The 27,361-nt window shown below is 37.9% G+C and overlaps 1 protein-coding gene across 1 annotated transcript; it reads right to left on the bottom strand.

Annotated features, from left to right (window-relative positions):
* Positions 1–11,639: 11,639 nt before the first annotated feature.
* AMBN (ameloblastin) lies at positions 11,640–22,622 on the bottom strand. The gene is made up of 11 exons (XM_019932655.2): positions 22,608–22,622; positions 21,568–21,636; positions 19,650–19,700; positions 18,312–18,359; positions 17,711–17,821; positions 15,953–16,186; positions 15,005–15,043; positions 14,681–14,740; positions 14,544–14,588; positions 14,062–14,106; positions 11,640–12,255 (listed from the first exon to the last, which is right to left on the bottom strand). The coding sequence occupies exons 1-11, from the start codon at positions 22,620–22,622 to the stop codon at positions 11,710–11,712; spliced, it is 1,263 nt and encodes a 420-aa protein (XP_019788214.1). The 3' UTR covers positions 11,640–11,709.
* Between the last annotated feature and the right edge of the window lie 4,739 nt (positions 22,623–27,361).

Genomic DNA, 27,361 nt, shown 5'->3' with positions numbered 1-27,361 from the left:
TTTTTCACAGAACTAGAACAAAAAATTTCACAATTTGTATGGAAACATAAAATACCCTGAATAGCCAAAGCAATCTTGAGAAAGAAAAACGGAGCTGGAGGAATCAGGCTCCCAGACTTCAGACTATACTACAAAGCTACAGTAATCAAGACAGTATGTTACTGGTGGAAAAACAGAAATATAGATCAATGGAACAGGATAGAAAGCACAGAGATAAACCACGCGCATATGGTCACCTTATTTTTGATAAAGGAGGCAAGAATATACAATGGAGAAAATATAGCCTGTTAAATAAGTGGTGCTGGGAAAACTGGACAGCTACATGTAAAAGAATGAAATTAGAACACTCCCTAATACCATACACAAAAATAAACTCAAAATGGATTTAAGCCCTAAATGTAAGGCCAGACACTATAAAACTCTTAGAGGAAAACATAGGCAGAACACTCTATGACATAAATCACAGCAAGATCCTTTTTGACCCACCTCCTAGAGAAATGGAAAAAAAATAAACAAATGGGACCTAATGAAACTTAAAAGCTTTTGCACAGCAAAGCAAACCATAAATAAGATGAAAAGACGACCCTCAGAATGGGTGAAAATATTTGCAAATGAAGCAACTGACAAAGGATTAATCTCCAAAATTTACAAGCAGCTCATAGAGCTCAATATCAAAAAAAAGAAACAAGCCAATGCAAAAATGGGCAGAAGACCTAAATAGACATTTCTCCAAAGAAGATATACAGATTGCCAACAAACACATGAAAGAATGGTCAACATCACTAATCATTAGAGAAATGCAAGTCAAAACTACAATGAGGTATCACCTCACACCAGTCAGAATGGCCACCCTAAAAAAATCTACAAAGAATAAATGCTGGAGAGGGTGTGGAGAAAAGGGAACCCTCTTGCACTGTTGGTGGGAATATAAATTGATACAGCCACTCTGGAGAACAGTATGGAGATTCCTTAAAAAACTAAAAATAGAACTACCATATGACCCAGCAGTCCCACTCTGGGGCATACACCCTGCGAATACCATAATTCAAAAAGAGTCATGTACCACAATGTTCATTGCAGCTCTATTTACAATAGCCAGGACATGGAAGCAACCTAAGTGTCCATTGACAGGTGAATGGATAAAGAAGATGTGGTACATATATACAATGGAATATTACTCAGCCATAAAAGGAAACAAAATTGAGTTATTTGTAGTGAGGTGGATGGACCTAGAGACTGTCATACATAGTGAAGTAAGTCAGAAAGAGAAAAACAAATGCCGTATGCTAACACATATATATGGAATCTAAAGAAAAAAAGGTTCTGAAGAAGCTAGGGGCTGTACAGAAATAAAGACGCTGTCATAGAGAATGGACTTGAGGACACAGGGAGAGAGAAGGGTAAGCTGGGACGAAGTGAGAGAGTGGCATGGACATATATATACTACCAAATGTAAAATAGATAGCTAGTGGGAAGCAGCTGCATAGCATAGAGAGATCAGCTCGGTGCTTTGTGACCACCTAGAGGGATGGGATAGGGAGGGTGGGAGGGAGACGCCTGAAGGAGGGGATATGGGGATATATGTACACATATAGCTGATTCACTTTGTTATACAGCAGAAACTAAAACAACATTGTAAAGCAATTATACTCCAATAAAGATGTTAAAAAAAGATAAGCAACTGGAAAAGATTGGGTTTTTAAACAAAAGGATATTTTTCTTTCGTTTATTTTTAAACAATGAAATAGATTTTCCTGCATTGGAAAAGCTTCCTGAAGAGAGAAAATAATATAAAAGAGATATCATATATGTTCAGTTTTTTAAGAACTGGTTTCTGAAATAGTGGAAGATTCCACTATGAAGGAAGAGAAAAAGTTTCTCCAAATCATTAAATCTCAGAGGTAGAAGAGACTTTAGGATTATCTAAAAGGATGGTATCCTTGTTCTAGTTTCACAGACCTAAAGCCTTGGGATAATCTTTGACTCTTCTCCCATTCCTCGGAAAATCCCGTTAGCCCTACCTACAGAATAGATCCAGAATCAGACAATTTTGCACCTCTTCCACCCACTGTGGTCCAATCTTACCACCTTAGTGGTCCCTCTGCTTCTTCCTCCTTTTCAGTTTATTCTCAAATTAGCAGCCAGAGTGATACATTAAATATATAAGTCAGATCATGACCTTCCTCCAATGGGTCCTCATCTCAGCCTGTTTTAAAGACAAGCTTTAAATAGCCACAAGCCCCTATGTGTCTGATCCCAACTCTCTGATGTCCTTCTCCTCCTACTTTGTGTCTTTCCTCTGCTCAGGCCACACTGGCCTTGTTACTTTGTCTTGATCATACCGGGTATGCTTGTACCTCAGGATCTTTGCTATGCCTTTTGCTTAGAATGCTTTTACCCAGAGTCTATGCGGCTTACTCCCCTGCCTCCTTTAGGTCTTCACTCAAATTTTACCTTCTCAGTGAGGTAAAACTGTAGCTCTATCATCCTCACTAATCCCCTCTCCTGCTTTATTTTTCTCGATTTCACTCATCATCAGCTGACGTATATTTTCCTAACAAAGTTTTTGTCTGTCTTCCTCTTCTGCAATAAAGGCAGGGAATTTTATCTGTTTTGTCCATTACTGAATTCCTAGCACCTTGAACAATAGTGAGCACTCAGTAAATATTTGTGGAATTAAATAAAATCTGGTAATTCAACCACTTCATTGTGCATATAAGGTGGGGGGGGGGAGATGGTCTAGAGAGATTAATTGATTTTTTTAGGGTTCCACTCCTGGTCAGGGTCAATGTTGGTGGCACTGACTTTCAATTTAATGTCCATTTCACCACACGATGTTTTTTTTTTTTTGAGCAGTTATTAGCAGTTGATAACTACGCTCCAGGTTTGAGACTCAGTACATCAAATAACGATAATGGGAGAGGCAGTCAGCCAGAGAGATAGAGAGAGTGAGAGAGAGCAGAGAGCCAGAGGGTGCGAGAGAGGGAGACACACACACACACACACACACACACAGGTTGGGGAGACAGAAAGGGCAGACAGGAAAAAAGACTCAGAGGACAGAGACAGTCCTAACTGGATTCATGCCTCCAATCGTCCCGCATTCAAAGACACCCTCCATCCAACCCACTTCACTACTATCAAGGTTAATTTCACCCAGACCAGTTCTGGTCCTGTATCACTCTTCTCTGAGAGCTACAGAACAAAATGTACACTCCTTAGCTGGGCATACAAGTCACTATCTGCCTCCTCTTGTTTTTCATAACCTAACACTAAAGAATATTTCCTGACATCATGACACTCTTGCCATATTATTTCCCCTCCCCAGACTCTCCAGAGCTTTCTAAATATTTGTCCATCTGCACTTGTGGTTTTCTGAGCCTAGAATTCCCTCTTTACTTCTTCCACTTAAAAAACTCTGTATCTTTTCAGAGCCAACCCCAAAATACCCTCTTCTGAGAAACTCCACCCTTCTCTCCCAGCAGAGTCAACTTTTCTGTTCTTTGAGTCCTTATCTAAGCAGCAGCATTTACCGCAGCACCTGAGTTACCTACTTATCTTGGTATCATTGTGTCTCTAGTGGCCAGCACAGTACCAGGGTCTAGTAGGTGCTCAAAATGTGTTGGCTGAATGAATTAAGTACAATCGCAGAAGCTTAACTGAACTTGACTCTTATGATAAGTAATTATGGGCAGTATAAAATAGGGGACCATGTACATGTAGCTGCTTATACAAAATGACTTAGGCTATTGCCTACTTAAAGCCCTCTCTTGTGGCAACAAATAGTTAGTCTAAATTAGAGACTCATTAAGTCTAAATGTGCAATGGCAGTTTTTACTGGCAAAATTCTCACCAGCTTTGCTTTCTTTTCCAAAATCTATGGCAATTATGCATTTTTAATTCATTAAGTCATTCAGTAAATATTTATCAGGCACATATTCTGAGTCAGGTACCATTCTAGCATCTGGAGACACTGAGGTAAACAAGACAAATATCCCTGCTGTCACAGAGCTTATGGGCTATAGCAGGGGAGGCAGATTTTAAACAAACATTACACAAATAATTAATTCATTGCAATTGTAATGATAGGTGATATTATATACATCAATAGTTCTAAAAAGCACAGTAATTGCTAGCATTTATGGAGCTCTTAATATGCAAGTCAATATTGTAAGTTCTTAACAAACATGTTGAGTTTTAATACCTTTCTTAACCTTGCATGTTTTGCTTTCACATAAGGAAGCCATGGCACAGAATGATGAAGGAATGGGGTCACCAACCAGGAAGGGCAGAATTGGTATTTAAACTACTGTGCTGTACTGCTGTCCAATGAAATCCAGCCATGGAGTCAGGGTTAATTCACAGGTTTCCTTCTGCCTGTGTAACACCAAGACTCAGAAGGTGCTTTAGAAGTGGTAGAAGGTAGCACAGAATAACAGACTGGGAATACCTTGGTCAGACTGGCTTCCAGTGGGTCCCATGTTCTTCTCTGTGTAATTTTGAGCAAGTTATTTAACTTTTTTGGCATTCAGTGTTTTATTTTTTAAAATTTTAATGTACCTTAAAGGTTCTCTAAGGACCTTTCATTTTGGAAATCATCCCATTCAAATGTCACCTCCTCAGTGACCTCTCCCTAACCACCCCGTAGTATCTTCTTCCTCCTTCTTCCCTCACTCTGTTTTAGTTTCTACACAGGGCTTATCATTATTTAACATTGTATCACAGATTTGGTTTTCTGTTAACTGCTTTTTTTTTCAATGCCTGAAATAGTGCTTAGTGCATGGTGTTCACTTGGGTCTTTGTTGGACAAATGTGCTTTCCAGGAGACTGGGATAGGTAACCACCCTCAGCACCAGCATGGGATCTTTCACAAAAGTATGTGCTTGGCACTAACATTTCTAAAACTGCAAAAAAGGAGACAAAATCTATGTTTTCAACACCCACACCTTTCGTAAACTTGGCTTGAATGTAGCTGACTTGGCATATTTGGGCATGGGCTGGGTATAAAAGGAAGTCTCAGAGATCCAAGACAGAGGGACAGTCTTAGGATTTCTGACTTTCTATCTTCCATTTTTTTCCCCAAGGTTGTGCCCTGTAGTAATGCTGTAGCTTCCGTCATCTGGGACTTAGCCTTCCTTGCATCATGGAGTAGCATAACCCTAGACAGTCATATTGAAATCATGTCTAACCTGTGCTAGACACATGACTCCAAGGTTGACCATTTTATGTCAGTTTTTCTAAACACATCTTTAAATAACACCTCCACATTTCTAGATTGTGAATAAATTAGAATGTAATCCCCATCCACTTGGGAAAACCCACAGTCATTTTCTTTGCTGTGCTCACATAGCTTATCTTTAAGTCATTATCAAACTGGTGGTTATGTGAGGGTTTCTGGGCAGAAAGGTGCTGAGCCCTGTGAAAGATGAAAGTGCAGGCAGAGAGCTGAAGACATCAGCAAAAGGTATGCTGACAAACAGCTTCATAATGATCATTTCTCAAAGCTGGGAGTTTTGTTTCTAGCGTCTGGCTTCTGCAGAGTGTGGTTGCCGGTACTCCTACTTTCCCCCTAGTCTCTAGTGTTTATGGAAGAAAGGAACTGTCTAAACTTTGGGTTTGGTGCCCCTCTTTGCAAAATGCAGCCCAGCCTGTGTGTTGATATCCTTTGACTGATAGTCACATGCAGCCCATATGAGCTGACCTTTCAGTACGAGCTGCAGATTTGGATGGAAGTGGAACACACCTAGGAATTCAAAGTTGTCATGAGTTGGAGACTTGTTTTCCCAAAAAGAGTATTTTCAAGTTCTGAAAAATTCAGACTATGAGTCAGGGTCAGTTTGAATATTTGCTCAAGTCATACAATACCATATACTGGTAGGTATTTGAATGATTAGACTTTAGGCTGTCTGAGTAATCCCTGAAATTGTAGGGAGAATTTTATGAATACTAGGAAAGATGATTCATAGCTTTCATTTGATTCTCAAGTGGATGCTTGACTGCTGTGGAGGGTCTGTGTGAGAGTGCTGAATGGGAAATCTGAAGGTCTGCATTTTTCAGCTATTAACAGCAAGTAGAATTTGAAAAAAGACATTATTTTTCTGGGCATTAGACTCCTCACCCATAAATGAGAATACTGAATTAAGTTAGTGTTTTCCCAAACTTTATTCATATACATAGTCATTTATGTACTACTGCCTTCGTGATTGTTGCCATATCCTACCCTAATCTGTACTGTTTACTTAATTTCAAAATTTTTAACGCTTAAAAAATAAAATTTAGTTTAAAAGGAACCTCATTTTTGCATCTGTAAATGGAAAACTTGATGTAAGTAAAGTATGGTTATTTATGTACTACTTCAAAATTATTGCCTTTACACTGATGGCAGGTGTGACAATTGAGACACATTGGCGTAATGGATCTATTATGTTTACCATTCCAGATTCACTCCCAACCTTTCTCCACCCAGAATGGCCTAGAAGACACTTCCTTGACTAAGGCATTATGAAGAGCTCTGTGGTTTTATCCTCTGTAGGTCAGATAAAATGATAGGGGCTGCTGCTTTGGAATATCAATGGGTGATATAGAATTATGAAATAATAGAGGCCAGGTGGTGATGCTTATCTCTCAGAGACGAGGAGGATATAATAAGCCACCAGATGGAATGGTAGTCAGGGTGCTTTGACCTACAGGGATCTGTGGTGATGACTAGTAGATCATGGTCTCTAGAAAACAGTAGATGGACATCCTGTTAAGGTGCTGCTTGACATAAAAAGATAAAAAGATTCTAGGTTCACTAGGGGCAGGACAGAAATAAAGACGCAGATGTAGAGAATGGACTTGAGGACACGGGGAGGGAGAAGGGTAAGCTGGGTTGAAGTGAGAGAGTGGCATGGACATATATACACTACCAAATGTAAAATAGATAGCTAGTGGGAAGCAGCTGCATAGCACAGGGAGATCAGCTCGGTGCTTTGTGACCACCTAGAAGGGTGGGATAGCGAGGGTGGGAGGAAGATGCAAGAGGAAGGGGATATAAGGATATATGTATACATATAGTTGATTCACTTTGTTATACAGCAGAAACTAACACACCATTGTAAAGCAATTATACTCCAATAAAGATGTTAAAAAAAATTCTAGGTTCACCAAACCTAACTCAAGTCACCACAATGGAATTCACAGTCTCTTATCTAGTTTTCAGACCTAGAGCCCCTTAGCTGAGGGGAGATGAGGTCCCTGTGAGAAAGACCACATATGTATATTTTGGAAGTTTCCTTAGATTTTCTCTGGAAAGACTTGAAGCAGTTTACTGTGGTGACTGTGTAGGGTGGAGTGAGGGAAGAGAAATACCCAAACTTTCTGGAGGTTATTAGATAGTGGTTATAAACCTGAAAATCTTCATATTTTACCAAGTAAAGCTTATAGAAGTCATATGAGAGATGGAATCTTGGTCTACATCCATCTAACTGTGGCCCAATGACTCTATCTTGTGGTTATTTCCCCAGTCCCAGAATATATAGTCAGAATAGATATGCCTAACAATTGGCAGCATTCCACATTGATTCCTACCCCAGTGGAATGAAAGTTATAAGTAGGAAGGTCCAAGTGGAAGGAAGCTCCTAGAACTGTATTCCTTTCTTTAATCCCTCAACAAGATGGTAAAACCTATAGGGGGAACTACAGAGATTAGTGTCACCACTGAAGGCTTGGGAGATGACCTACCACATCCGCACTTAACTCACTTGTTTGGCTGATGTAAATGCTATATGGGTCATGGGGACACAGTGGATTATTGCAAAATCAATCAGGTGGTGATGCCAGTGGTAGCTATAGTTCTAGATGTGGTAGCTTTATTGGAACAAATCAGTATAGCCCATGGCACTTCATATGTAGCTATTGATATGACAGATGCTTTCTTTCTATTCCAATCAGTAAGAAAAATCAGAAGCAGTTTTCTTTTAAATGGCAGGGACAATACAAACTTAAACTGTTTTGCCCCAGGACTGTGTCACCTCTCTTGCAATTTGTCATAAGATAGTCCTGAGGGTCCTTGATCATCTTCAAATCCCACAGGAAATCATGCCAATCCATTACATTGAAGACACAATGCAACAGGTTTTGATTAGAATGAAGTAGCAAGCCAGAGGGTGAAAGATAAATACTGCAGAAGTTTATGGGGCTCCTGACATTTCTAGAGGTCTAGTAGTCTGGGGCATGTCAAGATAACTAAAGTGAAAGGCAAGTTGCAGCAGCTTGCACCACCCTACAGTAAGAGAGAAGCACAATGCTTTTGGATTTCTTTGTGTTCTGAAGACAACATATACCACCTAGTGTATAACTTGAAAGGCTGCCAGTTTTGAGTGGGACTTAGGACAAGGGAGGGGTACGTGTTGTAGCATAAGCTTCCCTGTCACTTTGGCATTATGACTCAGGGCTTTATGGAAGTATCTGTGGACCTCTGACAAGTCCTGACAGGAGAATAAGAGCACGGAACCTTAGGATTCTCCTTGTGAAAAGAAGTTCTTATCTTGCTACTGGACCCTAATAGACACAATATGCTGATTTTGGGATGCCAAGTGACTATGCTACTTGAGTTACCCATCTTGAACTATGTGATTTATGATCCACTGAACCATAAAATAGTATAAACAGCAGCATTCCATTGTAAGTGAAAATGATCAGGCTTTAGCAGGTCTGGAGGCATCAAGTAATTTGCCTAAGCAACAGGTTCAGGTTCCTCTTTATAACTTTGATGGCTTTCCCTCAATCCACACATTTGGCTTCACGGGGAGTTCCATATGACTAGAATAACCAGATGTCAAGGTTTGCCCTAGGTAGTACTGGTTTACACCTGTTGTCCGACATTCATTCATCATTCATGACACCACTTTTCGTTATCAGAGTATCCTAGTTTGGAGAATCAATTATATGACTACCTTATTTCTGATCAATTAATGGAGAGGAAAGAGTGTGTGTGTGGTTCATGGATTTCTATACTCAGGTATCAGCTGGAAGTGCACGGTTAATGCACCACAACCCCACTGAGTGGGCAGAATTTTAGTTTGTCTATTTTGTGTGGAAGGACAAATGGCCTGAGATATAGATCTATACAAACTCAGGGACAACACCAGATTGGTCAGCTGGTCAAGGACTTGGAAAGAACAAGATTGGAAGATTACTAATAAGGCAGTCTAGAAGGCAGGCTATTTAAATAGAGGCTTCGGGATGGGATGCAGTAGGAAGATATTCATTTCTCATATAAATTCTGGTAGAGGGAAGCCATAGTAGAAGAAATTCTCAATAATTAAGATGGCTCCTCCTGTGGGCGACATTTAGCCTCTTTCCCTGACCACCTTGGTGTTTTCTCATGGACTGGTGTTTGAGGTGGCTATGGTGGCAGGGTATCAACAACTTGGTATCCCACCTTGTCAAAGTTGATCTAACTATTTACACAATTAAGTGCCCAGTCTGCTTTGAGCCCTTTATAGGACAACATTCATCAGAGAAACCAGCGTATGTGAGCTCATAAATGTATGCTCTGAATTACAAAGAAGGACGAAAAAGGTAGTGTGTGGAAGTGTGAATAGAAAAGCACAATTTCATCAGATGATGGGAAAATTCCATTTCTCCACTGTTACTGCTGCTGTTTTGCTTGGTTCTCCTTATGAAAATGATCAGTAGGAAAAGAAGGAAACTACTATGATTTAGCAATTTTATCTGTGTACTTTATCTCATTTAGTTCTCACAACAACCTTGTGAGGTGAGTTGGGTTGTAGCTCCAATTTGGAAATGAAAGCACAGGAGCAGAGAGATTAAGTCTTACTTCCAAAGACTCATAGATGATTAGATGTGATGTCAAGGTTTGAACACATATCTCTCTATATGTCTTTTACCATACTGCTTTCTTTTTTTTGATGTGGACCATTTTTAAAGTCTTTATTGAATTTGTAACAATACTGCTTCTGTTTTAGGTTTTGTATTTTTGGCCCCGAGGCATGTGGGATCTTAGCTCCTCGACCAGGGATCAAACCTGCACTCCCTGCATTGGAAGGCGAAGTCCTAACTACTGGATTGCCAGGGAAGTCCCCATATTGCTTTTTAGGAGACTGTCTGGAGTGCTAAGGTGGGTCTCAGTGGGCATCTGCTGGCTACCATGGCAGTCATTCTGTTACACTTACACCTTTGCCAGGACAAAAACTGAATTTGAATCTCCTACATCCTCTTCTCTAGCCCATGGAGTAGGGGTGAGCAGAGCTCTGCCTGGAGAGAGCGAGAAAATAAGAGGTGGCTGCATGGTCCTGTTAAGGCTCCTGAAGTATCCCAGGTCAGGAGGTATCTCAGGGCTCTTTTCCTTGGCTGCATCTCCAAAATCTCCACAGGGCATGGAGGGGAATCTGAGCTCCGTGGAGCCTAAGACCTGGGCTGGGCAACTTGGGAGGAAGTGGAGAGAATGGGGGAGGAGGCTCCTTTTTAGGGATGAGGCTAATTTTCAGATCTGGCCTTGGAACCTCTTAATTTAGGCAAATAGCCGTGACTGATATATACCTAGCTTTGGTGACAAGTAATGATCATTTTCTGGTTATCCTTTTCCCACATTATATTTCACAGAAATGAGCTAATTCTTACATGGTGCCCACATAACTCTTCTTGTGTTTCTTCCTCTTGGAGGCCTCATTCTACAGATGCTTTTGATACTGTTCTGAGAAAACTTATGTGATCCCTCCCATCCCCTCCCATGCTCCTAACCTTAGGCTGGAGACACCCCTAATCTCCTCTGTGGTTCAAGAATACCCTGTACTTGGCCTTGTTATAGCACTTTCACATGTTTGCAGGTTTGGGAGTATCTATTTTGCAGTGTTGTTGTGAGATAATACATGTAAAGTACTCGGGCTTGGCCTAGAGTGGCTGTTTTTGTTATTACTGTGGTTGCTTGTCTGCTTGTCAATCATCCCTATTAAAAGCTCTGAGGGAAGGGGCTGTGTCACTGTTCCCTAGCACAGTGCCTAGGACATTGGTAGATACTCAATAAACTTTCCAGGAAAGAAAAATGAGTTGAATAAAATGGGTTAAAGAGTAGCAAATACAGGGGGTGAATATGCTTTTCTTAATAGTTTGAATATATGTAAATAATAAGCGTATAATTTCTGATAGTTTCAGTGAGAAAAATTTTTATTTAAAATAGGCTAGATGCTTTTACTAGATTAAATAAAATACTCTACAAATGAGAATTTTAAATCCAGTATACCAAACCCAGTAATACCAGTCAGGGCTTGTCCACCAATCCCCATTTAATAACGTTTAAATGAAATAACTTATAATTCTAAGAATATGTGCCTTTGCTTAGAGAAAAATTTCCAAAGCAATGTCACATTTCCTGGATATAACAGTGTCATGCTAGTAAGAGAAATTCTATAATGTCAAGACAGCTAAGAAATGGTGATTTTCAAATGCAGAGACCCTTAGACTTGCTCTGATGTTATTAATAGTATTTCTAAATCACAGAGACAGGCAACACATTTTATTTCAATAAGAGAATGAAAGCAAGAAGGGGACCTACAGTATTTCTAGCCACTTATATTTATTAGTATGTGCTTAACACTTTTAATGCCTTTGCTGCAGAGGGTAATAAGTGTTTTCACAAAAAGATAGACTATTGGGACAAAGCTGGGAAGCTTGTGCATACAGTAAGTAGCTGATATCTCAAGGCTCTCAGGGCTCTTGGAAATGCCATGCATCATGCTTAATCTGGGGCTGCTGGGCCTTGTTTCCTGGCATCGATGTGTGCTGACTGTCAGGGGTCACTGTGGAATCCACGGTGGTTTCTTCCTGGAGACCCAGAGTTGTGGTCTCATCAGCACTGTAGGTCTCATAAACATCAGCTAATCCAGGGGTCATCAGTGGGTCTGCAGCTGCTGGGGTGACCCTGAGGGGTCCCCTGCTCTGCCCTGCAGGGCCTCTTGCTAGGTTGGGGATATTGCCTTTAGGATTAGCAAGAAGCCCTCCAAGGGCACCAGGTGCTAGCTCTGAAAGGAGAGCTGGGTTTTCCAGATCGGCTGGGTTGGCCTCCGGCACAGGGGGGTCTTGTGCACCTCCTTCTCCCTTCTCCGGGCCTTTGGTTCCAGCGGCTGGGGAGTCAAATTCCAGAGTAAAGTCCCCGCCCATGGCTGGATTGGGGGGCATCCCTCCAAGGCCGGGCCTCATGCCTCCAAATCCCGGGAACATGGCTCCATAGGCCATGGGGCCTCCTCCTCCTCCCTGGAAAAAAACATTTATCACATATTATTAACTATACGATGCCATTATACCCGTCAGATTCACTGAAAAACCATAAAAAACTGATAGGGAACAGAGAGTTGGCTGACAGCTTTGTGTAAGCACATTTCTCACTAAATTGACTTCTGTACTTTTCTGGGTGGGGACGCTCACTTCTTTGAAAGGGAGATGAAGACCCTTTGAATGCCTGCCGAAGGGTAAGAGGGAAAGAAGCAGGGAAGTAGGACAGAACCAAGTGTACAGGCAAAAGGTAGTTTGAATTTCATTTTAAGAAAACAATAAACAGTTGAAAAGGGCAATACCATCATAAGACAAACAAAATCTGATGCATTCCTGAGTTTGTTGAGCAGAGTTTTGGAGGACATTGTCAGTATCATTTCTCAGTATCCCTCAAAATGAATGAAGCCCCATGTAATATTTTCTCTTTTGCTTTAAAAATTTTTCCTTCCTTCCTTCTCTACTTCCTTCCTTCTTCCCTCCCTCCCTCCCTCTGGAGAAACAGAAATATTTTCTTCCTGTGGACAGTTAAAATTCTAGAACTGACCATGTGTCCTTTTTTCCTTTGTTGTGAAAAATTTCAGGACCAAATCTTGGGCTTCTTACAGCAAGTGTGCAGGGCTTTGTAACTTTCGTATCTGTATTCTCATTTCCTCATTTTAAATTCTATCTTCAATTTTTTGGTTATATTTATTGTGTTTTTCATAAGCTACAGAAAAATCTTTTAAGAATGAGGCAAAATATAAATTAATTAAAATTTTAAAATAATAATTAACACACTTGAATTTTCAACCCATTTCGTTGGTGTTATGTAGAGTCAGTACTTTTTCCTCTTATATTCTCCTGGCTCTCCACTCGCAGATTTTCCCATCATCTCCTCCAGGGGTGGCACTGTGAACCCCTGGGCTGCTACCTTTATCACGTGATTTTCACATTTTCTGCCCTGTATCTATTTTTTCCACTGACTAGACTGTGAACTCCCTGAGATCAGGAACCTTATCTTATTTATCTTGCCTCCATAAGATCTTTTTATGTGTCTCACTCACAGAAGGCACTCAATAATGTTGAGATTCAAGTTTTCTTCAGTGATAGCATGTTTACATGTATTTATTAACTGAGTAGGATCCGTAGTTGATAATGATTTGTTAATTCAGTATGGTTTTGTTTTGTTTTGCTTTGTGCTCTAACAGATTTAACGTAGAAATTTCTGAGGGAAAAAAGTCCAGTTGTGTGAGTCTATTGATCTCAAATTTTAAAGTTGTAATATGCATAGATAATGATAAGAGAATAAGAATACACTTGACTTACATTGTTAATGTACTTTGAATTTTACAATAATCAAATTTTAAACTTGGTTAATTTTGTTTCTTTTTGATCTCTCAATTTTGAGGTCTAAGTGATTTGCAATTTTGTTGAATTTGTTATTTTGAGGGGTTAAGTGGTCTGAGAAGTAACGGGAACTTCACGAACCATGTGTATCTTTTTTGGTTTGAAGCGTTTGCTGTTCAATAATGGTGGCTTTTCAAGAGAGGTTTCTCCTGTTCTCATATTCAAGAAATGGGGCAAAATCCTATGTGCAAGAATGGTCATCACTCAGAAACGACTATATGGGAAATGTGATGAAATCTTTGCATACTGCTTCAAAATCAAGCTTTCGGTTTTGGAGTGGAACAACTTGAGTCCCATGTTGTATATTCAGCTATATTCAGGGCCAACACCTCTTGCAGCCAGTCATCTGTGACTGTTCTCCCTTGGGCACTATTTTAAGAAGACTTTGAAGACATTACTCACAGCCATTTCTTCTGAGCTCATGATGCCAAGTCTGGCAGGAGCGTTCTGTTCAAAAAGAAACACAGCATCATATTATGAGCCAGCTGACTCCTATTATCTTTGTAACTACTCAAGACAAAGTTAAAAGTCATTTAGTCTTTCTTTAAAACTTAATATTAATACTGTGTCCAGAGGCAGGGTAAAGTGGAGAGATGAGTCATTATTAAATAAATGTAGCCAATTTGGATAATTAAGATAGAAAACTGACCTTTTCTTTAATGCCACTGTGTGTGTGTGTGTGTGTGTGTGTGTGTGTGTGTGTATGTGTGTTTGTATGCCTGGCCAGAATTATCCAAATAGGAAGTGTCCCTCCTTGCCATTTCAGTTGCTAACTTAGGCATTCAGAGAATATGGAATCTATTGTTTGAGGCCTAGATTTTATAATATTATCTCTTAAGAAAACATTTAATTAAAATGATACTTTTTATAGGATAAAGACTTACCAATTGATTTGCTCCATAGGACATGTAAAATATTCCTGGATAAAGCTAAATATAAATACAATAATCATCACAAAATGCATTTCCCAAGAGAAAAACTTTTAAGTAAATCACAGAGAAGTGGTATTAAAAAAACTTACTGGAGGTGGTTTATTTTGTGGCACTGGTCCCAGAGATATCAAACGGGCTATTGGAAACATCTTTAAGTGGTAGAAAGAGAATAAGCAATTCATATTTGCTATAACACAGGCAAACCTCCCATTACGGCCATTTCTAGAAATTATATGAAACTTATTTTCAGATGGATTACTATGATAAACAAGTATTTAATACTTAAGCAAACAAAGGAACCCATTATATTTCATATTTATGGATAAATGGGGCAATTAAAATTTTTTACTCTCCTTTCTTGAAGTATAGAGATGTATTTCCCAAGAAAATGTCTTACGGCGATTTGTACTTACCGATGGATCTTGTGGATCAGCAAAATTCATTCCTGGCAACTGCATTACAGATAAATATTAAAATTACTGAACAATTAAAATAGACGAAGTGAACTTAAAATGTTCTTATCTTATTTACGATTATGATAAAACAATCTAAAATGAATTTCCTTGTTTTTACTTTCATTTCGCCTCTGAGGGTACAACCAAAGAGATTACAGTTGCCCTTTACTAACATGACTCAAGTGCACAGAGAGGAGATGGGGCATGTCTGTCATGAGTTTGCTTTGTTTTGCAGAATAGAAAGTAATGAATTTTGGAATCAGAGCATGCCAGATTGATTTGAATGCTGGCTGTGCCACTTAATTTTTGTGTAATACTGGGAAAATTTTATAACCTCTTAAAATATGTCTTTTTAAAAAAGGATGATAATATCTATCTTCATAGGATTGGAGTCAGGTGGTATGTGGGGATGTTAAATGCCTGCAGCATACTAGTTACATGATACCTTCCTTTTCTGTCCATTGCTCTTTTCTCAATATTATTACCTGATACTTTCGCTTGATTGTCTTCTCTATTACCAGATAGAGAAATAATAATGCAAAAATACTATTTGCAATGCTGAGGGATCAATCACTTTTCTCAGTCCTTCCAACATTGAAAAAAGCCTGATGATAAGAAGCCTGGAATTCTCTGGGCTGTCCTATTTCCTCTGAAAGCTTTCATCTTTTGTAACTAAGAAACCAATTTTACAGGAACAGGATCTTTTAGAATCCATGCCCCATCTCAGATGGCAAAGGGCAGGAATGGATATTTATATTCTACTCCCAGATATGTCAATTGCTCGAAAACATTTGTATTTTCGTGCATTATGCCCAAAGCTCTGATTATTTAAATGTGCTCTGCAAATCGATTTTCTTTCACTAAGTTAATGGACGATCCAGATCTGACTTCAGAGAAAGGAATTACCTCGGTCTTTGATGGCTTTTCTGATGGTGCCACCTGTTGAATCATTGGCCCCTCTGATTGCTGCAAGGGTGGATGTCCCGGGTAAATCGGAGGCTGAGGTATTCCCTTCTGGACTGTGTTCTGGACAGAGGTTACAACGGTGGGCTGGAGGAAAGGTTTCTGTCCTGGCTGTGGAGGCTGCAGGGATGGCTGCGATGGGAGAGGTGGGGGATGCACAGGCAAAGAATATTCATACTGCAGAGAAATTTGAAAGGAGCGTCAGGAAGTGATGGCTCACTGAACTGTGGTGTCTGACAAAGCAAAAGGGCTTGAGGAACTTTCTACTTGGAAGAGAGTCTAGGAGACTTGTCTTGAAGATGTGTTCCATAGGAAGCACTGATTCACTTAAAGTCAGTGTTTTTGGGAGCAGTCTGGTAGGTGTTTACCTCCCCTACTTCCTTTGGGACTATGACTGCGCATGAAGATGGAAAGCTATATGAACTTCTGGGTAGACTGAGCCGTTTCGTCCTCTGGGTTCCCACAGCTGCCTCTATGTATCTCTATTTTAACACTCTCTCACTGGATTACAATTACTCCTGATAAAGCTTTGTCCCTTGGTCAGCTGACAGAGGATAATGTCTTATTTATCTTTATAGCCCCAGGACTTAACATAGGTCCTAATAAGTGACTGGCACAGGTTAGATAATATATTTTTTGAGTTAATGAAAGGAGAAAGGGTAATTAAATAAAATACCAATCAAATTCTTACATCATGAGTTCATTTTGGAAATAATCAAGTGGAGAAAGAATCACCATTAACATAATTTACTGTCCCACTAAATGTGGCTTTAAAAACAAAAAAACAAAAAGTAAACAAAAAAGAAGTCTCACAACAATCTGGCTGTGCTTCATCTCTTCAACCATTGCCCATCTCTAAACTCCTGGGCTTTCATTACTTGTACCTCATTCATTACTTATACCTCACAACTTAGCACCCTGTAATATGTTGTCTTGTCTTATCCCCTAATCAGATGTGAAATTTTGTAAGCTTTGAAGGCATTCTTAAACACCTTCACTTTCATTTCCAATCTACCATTTGGTTTATGTATTTGTTAGGTATCTAATAAATAATGATTAACTGATTGATGTATTTATTAATTGCTTAGGGTTTATGATTTTTTTTTTTCTAGTACGTGGGCCTTTCACTGCTGTGGCCTCTCCCGTTGCGGAGCACAGGCTCCGGACGCGCAGGCTCAGCGGCCATGGCTCACGGGCCCAGCTGCTCCATGGCATGTGGGGATCTTCCCGGACTGGCGCACGAACATGTGTCCCCTGCATCGGCAGGCAGACTCCCAACCACTGCGCCACCAGGGAAGCCCTATGATGTTTTAACTAGGAATGTTTGGCATCATTTTAAATGTGTCTTTTAGTAATTATTTAAGGAATCTTGACTGAAATCAGAATTTTCCAGGATATAGCCTGCTTTCATTTTCAGGCTAGTTTATTTATTGTTCATATCTTTAACATAGGTATCTATGTTTTGGAAGCCATATCTTCCTATTTGAAGTAAATATACAAATGGGTTGAAAATTTGGACCATTTTATTTTAAATTTTCCTAAGTACTAAAAACAGTTATAGGTTTTGATTTATTGTTATTTGGAAAATTTTTTATTCATTACTGTTACCTGTCTATGGTTACTATATGACAACTTAGAGAAGGCAAGCAGGAGAATATTTTAAAGCTTGAAGTTTCAGACACATTGATGCAATTAACTTACCTGTTGAGTTTCATGTTCCCTTGGTCTCATCCACGGGAAAGAGGAATGTGGTGGGAGGAGACCATGCATCCACAAAGAATTAAATGATTTCCCAAAGCCAAATCTTGAATACTAAAGACATGGAGAAAAAAGTATGCTTATATTTCAGTGCTTTCTTAAACTTGGTTTCCATTTTCTAAAAAATCCAAAAAAAGTGTAGAAATAGCAAAAATTAGAGTGTTATTGGTTAATTTAATGTGGCTAGGTTAAGTCTTCCAATAGACTTGCTTTTTATTCTGAGCCAATCTGACATATTCCCATAAACTTCTTTGAGATTTTGCTTTTTTAAGCATTCATATTTTGGGCTGCATAATAAAATTAATAATACAAAAAGGAACTTTTTTCTTACTAAAGAAAATTCAACATTATTTTTATTTTCTCCTACCATCCCATCCTAGGTGCTTATTTTGTTTTAGGTTATCTCAATTACTCATTTGCTTTTTCAGTATTTAGGATATTGTTTATTCACAAACAAATTTTATGAATTACAGTGCTGCTGCTAATATCACTACCACCAACACCATGAATATTTGCAATAAGAATTATTTGAAAATAAGGTTACCTGAGAAAGCATGTTTAACCCCTGCAAACTTCCCAACTGTCTCATTGTCTATCAAGGAAAAAAAAATGTGGGTTAGTGTTTTTCACATACGTTCCTTTTGTGTATGACACAATTGATTTTTGCCATATGGTAGTATTAGCACAAAGTTTGGGGTGGGTCAATTTGAATAAAATAAGAGACACAAATCATCACTAAAAAGTAGAAATGTTAAATGTGATTCTGCCATTGTTGTTATCATTGCTATTAAAATAGTGAGCTTGCTTTTCATCATTAATTAAAAGAGAGAAAATATCATTTAAGTGGAGGTCATATTGAAACATGGGAAAATAGTTCATTGAATTGAAATATCAGTATAATCACGAGGACATTGTCTCATTGACTCTTTTTTCCCCCATTTAACTTACTTTGCCTTTTATAAATCCAGCCCGAAGAGGAATTTGAAAAAACAGGCAAACAAACCAAGCAAATTAAAACAAAACAACCCTACCTCCTTCCCAAGTAAAAGTTCTCAAAATAATAAATATAAAAAACACTGGGGAAAATGGTAAGTATCTAGATAGATGGTCAAGAATGCTGCCAATGCAACAGAAAGTCAATTTCATTTTTCCTGGGAAGAGGTTTAGAGTGCTTTGCGTTAAGTTTAAGCTAGAAAGTAAGAAAAAAAAACCAAAACTCAGTGAAATTAGCTTCATTTTGAAATAAGCTTCTAGCACAAAGTATCGATTGCCCTCAGACTGTCATGATATAAATAAATTTTGCAAGGCCTTGTGAAAAATTTGTAATCTCATAAATATTTTTCTATTCATAACTGTTTATATTTTTTACTGATATCTGAAACATTTCTATTTTGCTGGGGTTTTCTAGACAGAGTATATGTTAGGTATAAGAACTGCAATAAGACAGACAGAGGCTATGCAGGAGGCACTATAGTACAGTGTTAATGCTATTTACAGTCCTCATAAACAATTACATTTTGTAAGATAAACTTTCCTCATGGGAACTTTATCATATGCTATATGGAGAAGGAACTAAGTATAAGCCATTTGTGACTTCAGAATAATGTGTTTCAATTAATGTATATATATGTATTAGGTATTAAATATTAGTACTGCTTTGATCACACACAGATGATGTTCTAAAGACCAAAACAACTGAAAATTTAAAATTGCAGTAAAATTATAAGATGAGGCTCTAATAAATGTCATAAACTTCTCTAGAACAGCGCAGGAGGACAGCCACTGACTTCTGGCCAGGAAAACTGAGAAACAGCCCATGTATTTCTCTTATGAAGAACATACCAATGTAAGGATTATATGTAAATACTCTAACAATACATACCTCAAGGCTCAAACTAGCCATGCCTGGTGTCCCAGGTTGCTGAGGAAACACCTAAATGGAAATAAAAATAATTTTGAATTTTCTTTGATGAGAAACTTCATTACACACTGAAAATAGAAAGCCACACATATACATAAGGGCCAGCTAATATTGGTTTATTACCCAAATGACTTGAGCTTTTGGGTAGAATGAAGAAGAACTTAAATTGTTTGGAGTATTAACATAATATTAAAATTTATTTTTTTGGCTGCACCGCACGGCTTGTGGGATCCTAGTTCCCTGACCAGGGACTGAAGCCAGGCCCTTGGCAGTGAAAGCATGGAATCCTAACCACTGGACCGCCAGGGAATTCCTAATATTTAATAAGTTTGCTCCCACATGAATCATCTACCCTTTATCTACATCTTAATGGTGCAAATTTCTTCAAATAATGCAGTTTTGCAAGTGGATAGAAGGGAAGGAGTTATAAATGTGTAGCAAATACTCCAAGTAGAGAAAGAGGTTACCTTTGTAGACAAAAAGAGTGATATGTGTATGTGTGTGGTGAGAAAATTGTTTGGAATTTGAGGGGATGTGAGAGTAGAGCCTTCTTTCCTCCTATTAGCCAGTACAAAAGTAAGGTAACTGGGATAGACTCAACTACAGGACACAGTATACTTTGCTTCTATTTGATCCAAGTCATGAATTAATGAGCAATATTTACATGAATGCAGATAGACAGAGGATATCTTTCCCAGGGGGAAGTAAAAGGAGAAGAACATCTGATTTGGCAGTTGGCAATCTTAAGCCATTGTCCTCTTGCTCAGAGTGGACCTGACTGACACAGGTGTGGACCATTGTAAGTTCCAAGAGTGTTAAGGTGTTAGACTGATGGTGGATGGCTGAGGTGACCCCAATGTCAGTATCATACAAAGGTAAGCTAAGGTGGCAGCTTTAATTTTTCTTTCATTTAAAATTCATGTTGAGTGATGTAAAAGAAACTCTTTTTATCTGTAAAATGGAGGTTTTCATCCTAGCAGTCAGTTTTCATCCCCCTTTTTTGAAATGTTTTAACTTTAAGAAGCTCAAATGGCTACTCCTTTGTCTCAAGGAACTTAACTATTTAAAGTTCATTTAAGACCACCTATGAGCTCCTCAAGACAAGAGACCACGTCACATTTAATTTCACATCTCCAATGCCAGCACATTGCTGGATACACTGCAGATGCTCGGTCAATATTTGTCAAATGCATGAAGCAACTGAATAATGTCTTCGTGTAAACAGAATCACATGATATTGGCTGGAGTAGTTCAGTGCTCAAAGGATTGTATTCATATGAAATCATCTCAATATATGATGGAATGTACCAGGTGCAGGACTGTAACATACAAGTAGCCCATTGCATGGCATGTTTTAATTTAAGAAACTTCAGTGCTTAGTCACACAGTATCTCCCTATAAGACAAATTTGTTGGTTAATTACTAGCTTCAAATGGAATTACTTAGCTCAGTTTTGTAACCATAGTAATTTGGCTAATGTTGTTCTTTTAAAAATGAAGAAGAAAACTTACTTTACTTTTTTGGAGAAATTTCCTCTTTCCATTTTGATTTCATAATGGTTGCAGGTAATTGATAATAAATTTGTGCTGTGACATTGTTGGAGACCACATACATCTTTTAACTTTGAGTGAATGGAATAAGATGTAGAAGTTTTCTTTGGAAAATTTAAAATATCTTTTTGTATAACAAAATTTTATATTTGGCTTACTGCTTTTGGATTATAAGGGCTGACATCTGGGCACCTGACTTTTGACTCAGTAGGAAGATACCACTGGATTAATCCCAATGAGTCCAATTACGGACACTCAGCCACTTCCTTCAGTGTTGTTTGGTGTCTGGCAATGTCTCTACTAGGGTACCCTCTAGAAGACTGACTTACCGGCACTGCAGAACTCATTTTCAGGAGGCACAGGATCAGTATCATGTCCTTCATTTTGAAAAGTGGGATCTGAAACAGAGTTGCATTGGAGAATCAAATCGGATGAATTTTTATTTCAGAATGGCTAAAAGACAATATTTCCATGAGCTCTTTGCTCTTCCAAAACGACTAGGTTCAAAACAAAATAAAACAAAACCAAAACAGATAAATGTTGCTAAACAACTGATTTTTATTTATTAGTTTTTGGAATGAATTGACGAGCAATTAAAAAATTTCTAAGTACTTTTTTTTTTTACAGAGCTACCACCTAAATGAACATGTGGGAACACTTCCATGAATATTTAATTTCATTTCATAAATGAAAATGAATTAAATGAATTAAATTAAATTCATTAAAATTTTAAATGTGAAATGTTCCACTATGTGAAATGTTGGTCTATTAAGTATGATTCACAGGAAGTTTTACTTTGTTTCCCTCCAGAATAAATTTTGAAATGCATTTTAAATGTAATACAACCAACAGTCATTTCATAACAAACCTTTATATGCAGATATAAAGGGTATACTATTCTATGTTTAGGTTAGCCAGGAAACCATGCCAATAATTATCGTTTAAAAATAAAAATTAACTAAATATTTTAATTTCCTTTGATATTAGCGGAAAATATGTCTCAAAATTGAGTTTTCCTCTTTCTAAAATGAATTATCTCTTCAGTTTATTCTATAAGTCCAGAAGGCACTTTACTCTCACATGAACAGAAATCTGACTAGTCAAGAGATTTGCTCAACTTCTAATACTTTTCCAAATTAGGTACTGTCACTAACAATCATAAATAGTAAAAAAAGTCTATAGGCAAGTCTTTTTGTCCTTAGCTGAAAGGGTATTAGGCAGGTCTCCTCTGGAACATGCTAATAATGTTTCACAATAAGCTATTATTCAGCTTCTGGTGACAAATGAAGATAAATCCTCTTTATAAAAGCTGCCTGGAGATAGGAAAAAAGAACAGGAATCACATGGAAATCATAAAATCACATTTTACCTTCAATGCTGGCATGCACTGTGCTCTCAGGGCCTGGTGATGCCAACCAAGATAGTTCTAAGAAAAGAAGATTAAAATTTTTTTCTGGACTGTGCCTGAGACTCACTCTGTATCCCTCATTCAGGGAAGACCTGAAACCTTTATTTAAAGTGCCAATCCACCAATCAAAGTAAAGCTAAATGGGGGGAAAAAAATCACAACTCTGCTCCTGCAATTAGCCCACACCCTTTTATTTCATGCAAGGACATTGGCCCAGTAGAGTCTCATTATTTTTAATTGTAACTCAACCCCTGTATTTATTCAGAGAACTTGATTGCAGAGAAGACACTGAAGGAATAATAAACATAAACTCTGAAGACAATGGTTTTGGTGAGCTGGGGGAAATATATGTAAAATAGGGGCAAAATAAACCCTTATTTGTTTTGTGCAGGTTTTTATCTTCAGGTAAAGTTAGTGACCAAGTGCTAGTATTCTCACTTTCATGTTTGTTGTGGTAAAAGTAACGCTCCTCCCTTCTCCCAACATACACACAATCTAGAAGGAAACACTAAAATAACTTTCTGGGTTTAGAAGCGAGGATGAAAATATTAGATGGATAATGAATATGTTATGATTTTTTCCTCAGAATTTCCTAGATATTTTCGTATCTGAAGATTATAGACTAGAGATAGCCAAACTTTTGCAAGAAATTTCAGTTGGACCTGCTGAAATAATCACCTCAGGTAAACTTTTAGTGCATATTCTTTGGGAGGAGGGAGACATAAATCAGGACATTCTCCATGAACCAATCAAGTCCACGGGCACTACTCTCAGTTCACTCTTTAGATAGAACAATTTTCAGGCATTTAGTATCAAGCCAGGTTAGTAAGTCATATTCATGTCACTTAAAAGGCCAACATCAACATGAATGGAGTTTTCTCTGTGAACAAATAAGCATGTCTTAGATATGGATTGAACTTTAGCTGCTTTTGTTATTTCTCTGCCCCTCTTTGTCTTTCCAAAGGTATGATTTCAGATGTGGTAGGGATAAACATTTAAGATTAGTTTCTTGAGAAGGGATGAGTAAGTATACTCCTTAAGGAAGCAGAGATCTTGCAAATTACAGGGAACATTTAGGAAGCTGGTATTTTAGGAGAAAGATTTCTTCATACATAAGTTAGGCCTTACAGCTTCAAATAGTGTTATCTAAGAAGCTGTCCCTGAAAAACTCCATTTCCCATTGATAAGAGAATTATTTTAGGGGGCAAGGAAATAAAGATTGTGAATATGTTTTGTAAATAACAAAATGTTAATGAAATGATAAGTATTATTTTTGGTCTCTCGTCTCTCTCTCGCTGTCTTTACTCCAGCTGTGGTGCTTGATCAAGTCCATTAATCTCTCTGAGCTCCACTTTCTTCCTCTGTAATATAAGAATAATCATTTACTACCTACCATAGGCTTATTTTGAAGATTTGGTGAAACGATCAAGACACAACAGCTGCCATACAGTGGGTGCTTAATAAATAGGTTGATTGTCCTTTGTGTAGGAGAAACTACATGAAACATGTGACCATGAAGACATAGTGTGTGTTCGTGTGTTATAGGAGAAGTTTTGGTGGTTAGGTCCATGAGCTCCAAGGATGTAGAGGAGGGACCTGATGGAAGGCATTTCCTCTTCATGGAAGTTGATGCTAAATCTATGGGATTAAGTTTCCTAGTTGACAGCTAAACAGGGAAATGTGTGTGTGTGTGTACGTGTCTTTTATGGTTTATGAGCATGATCATAATTTTGGTAGCACTCACATGTTCTGCCTTACTCTTAAGCCAAATATCCAATACATCATAAGTAATGTTGCTTTTACCTTTTTAAAACATCCTTCATACTCAGTCCTGGGGTTGTTGTCTTCTAGATGTTTGCCCATTAGTTTCTTTTCCCTTCAGTTTCCTGCATACCAACACCAAATTTATCTTCCTAAAATATTGGTTTCAGCATTTCACTGCCACACTCAAAAACATTTAAAGTATCCCTAAGGCTATAATGTAAAATCCACCCTCTGTAACTAGACAGTCAAATTAACATTTTAATTCACCTTCCAATCATATCTCCCACTTTATGTGAGACACATGGGTATAATAATAATGATTGTTGTAATCAGTTGAAGTTAGTCTCATTTTGTATCCAGTACAGTTTTTTATTTTTGGCTTACGTTACTGGGAAAGTTAGTAAATATTCCTAATATATGCTATGCAAAATGTTTTAATTACAAAAAATCTGGCAATTATTATGAGTATATGAATGCATTTCTGATAGTGATTATAGGTTTTAAGGAAGTAACTACAGCTGATGGAAAGTATGTAATGTTGGTCAAGACAGTACCTATATAAAGAACAACCAGAGTCCCAATTTAAAAAATTCTGTGTCCAGCAAAAATAAAAAACCTCAGAATAACAGAAAATCTGAACACCTGAGGGGACACATGCCACAGAAAAAGTGATAAAGAAAAATCTAGAGAAAGAAGACCCTGTGGACAATGTTAATAATTATAGTAGCTGAGAGCACAGCTGTTTAAATCCCCTCTGTCACACTGATCATGCGACACTGGGTGAGCTACTCAACTCGAATATATATAATATTTTCATATAGTAATTTCATCTGTGAAGTGTGGTCTACCATAGGACAGCATTAATTTCATTTAATTTAAATAGAATACTGAACAGAATACTAAAATAGGATATAGTGCTTAGCATGCTCTCTGATATGGAGAAAATGTTCAACGACCATGAGTTATTCTTCTTCTTGAAGTAAAGAAACATATATGCTGAAAATATGCTTCATATTGAACTGTGGGCCTTGGTGTGGCTGTTCCAGCCACCAGTGGGAACTGTAACAATTAACTAAAATGTATAGAAATGATTTTGTATGTTGATTCCATGTGACAAAATATGAACTTTGATTTTTGCTTTGTTTTTACATATTGTCCTTTCAACCTTCTACTCTAGCCAGAATTATTTAGTCATTCTCTCCAGTTATGCCCTGGTTTTTCTCTTCCTGCATTTTGGATGAAACTTCCTCTCTGCCGAGACTCTTTTCTCATCTCTTCACAACTTGTTTTTAAAGTTCTACTCAAATTTTACCTCTTCTGTGACTCCTTCCCCCACCATTCCATTCCTCTGTGATTTTCTCTTCCCTGAATTCCAAATAATTGTCAGTCACTTGTCAGTTGTTCGTACACTACATGGTGACTGTTTGTTGTATACACTTCACATTTTACTTTGCATGTGGGCCTCTAAATTTTGGGTATGGTTTTCATGTCTTTTCAACCATACAAAACATTCCTGTGAGAACAGAAATCATCCATTCTACTATGTTGCACCTTTTGGTTCTATGCACATTATAATAGGTAATATTTGGATAGTATTTACCATGAGAAGGCATTATTTTAGAGTTTTACATGTATTAATTTATTTAATTCTCATAAGAACTTTATGAAGAAGATACTCTTCTCCCCTTTCTATATATGATGAAACTGATCTATAGAGAGATGAATTGCCCGAAGTGACAATCAAATAAGTGGTGAAACCAGAATGTGGACACTTGCTTCTTATGCACTATGCTAAAATGAATCAATCATCCATGGCAGATGACATGGACCAATCATTTCAAATACAGAGAAGTACAACACACCTGTCTGTAAGGAATTTATCAGGTATTTAATCAAAGAAGAGAGATACACAAAAATAGTTAATAAAACATATAACAAACCAACAATAATTTAGTTAAAAAGCACACATAATATCAAAAAGCATAGCCTCACATGGATTAACTGCTAAAATAAGAATGCTACAGAACAGTGATTCTCAGTCAGGGATGATTTTACCCCTCAGGGAAATGTCTAGGGGGTCAGGGGGTATTTTTGGTTGTCACAATTTGTAGCAGGGAATGGGGAAGGAGGGATTTGCTATTGGCATCTAGTGAGTAGAGGCCAGAGATGCTGCTAAATATCCTACAATGCACAGCATAGGCCCCTCCACCTGACCAAAAAAGTTTATCAAGCCCCAAATGTCAACAGTGGTGAGGTTGGGAAACCCTGCTGTAGAAGATTGCTATAAAATTTTTGAGGTTGGAGAAATACTTTGGGACTTTGGGGTCAGGTATGAGGAGAATAGATTCATGCTGAGCCTTGAAAGAAGGATAAGCTTTGATAATATTCTCAGTCAATAGCTGGTGACTGAGTGAACTGTCAAATATTAAGTGTTCCAGGGAAAGAATCTGATGGAGTGTCAGGCATTAGACTTTAGTGGAAGGAAACAAGGGCAGAGGGTATTATCATGTCAGGGAAGGCCAATTTTTAAAACTGATTTTGTATGTTGAATAATAAAAGCAATAATAAAGGGTTTATGGATCTTACACCAAAGTCTACAGTATATAATATTAATAGCTTATTTTACATGTACACACTGCTATATGTAGAATGGATGGCCGACAAGGACCTACTGTATAGCACAGGGAATTCTGCTCAATATTATGTAACAACATAAATGGGAAAAGAATTTGAAAAAGAATAGGTACATGTATATGTGTAACTGAATCAGTTTGCTGTACACCCCAAACTAACACAACATTGTTAATCAACTATGCTCCAATGTAAAATAAAAAGTTAAAAAAATAAAAAATTATTATATGAATAGCTTATTTTTATCAACCACCATTTACCATGCACTAGGCGCTGTGCTTTATATTCCTTATCTTAAATCATCTTCATTAATCACCTCA

The sequence above is a fragment of the Tursiops truncatus genome, chromosome 5, assembly GCF_011762595.2.
Source record: "Tursiops truncatus isolate mTurTru1 chromosome 5, mTurTru1.mat.Y, whole genome shotgun sequence".
Classification (NCBI taxonomy): Eukaryota; Metazoa; Chordata; class Mammalia; order Artiodactyla; family Delphinidae; genus Tursiops; species Tursiops truncatus.
The sequence above is the reverse complement of the archived record's forward strand: the minus strand, read 5'-3'. Positions and strand labels throughout refer to the sequence as shown.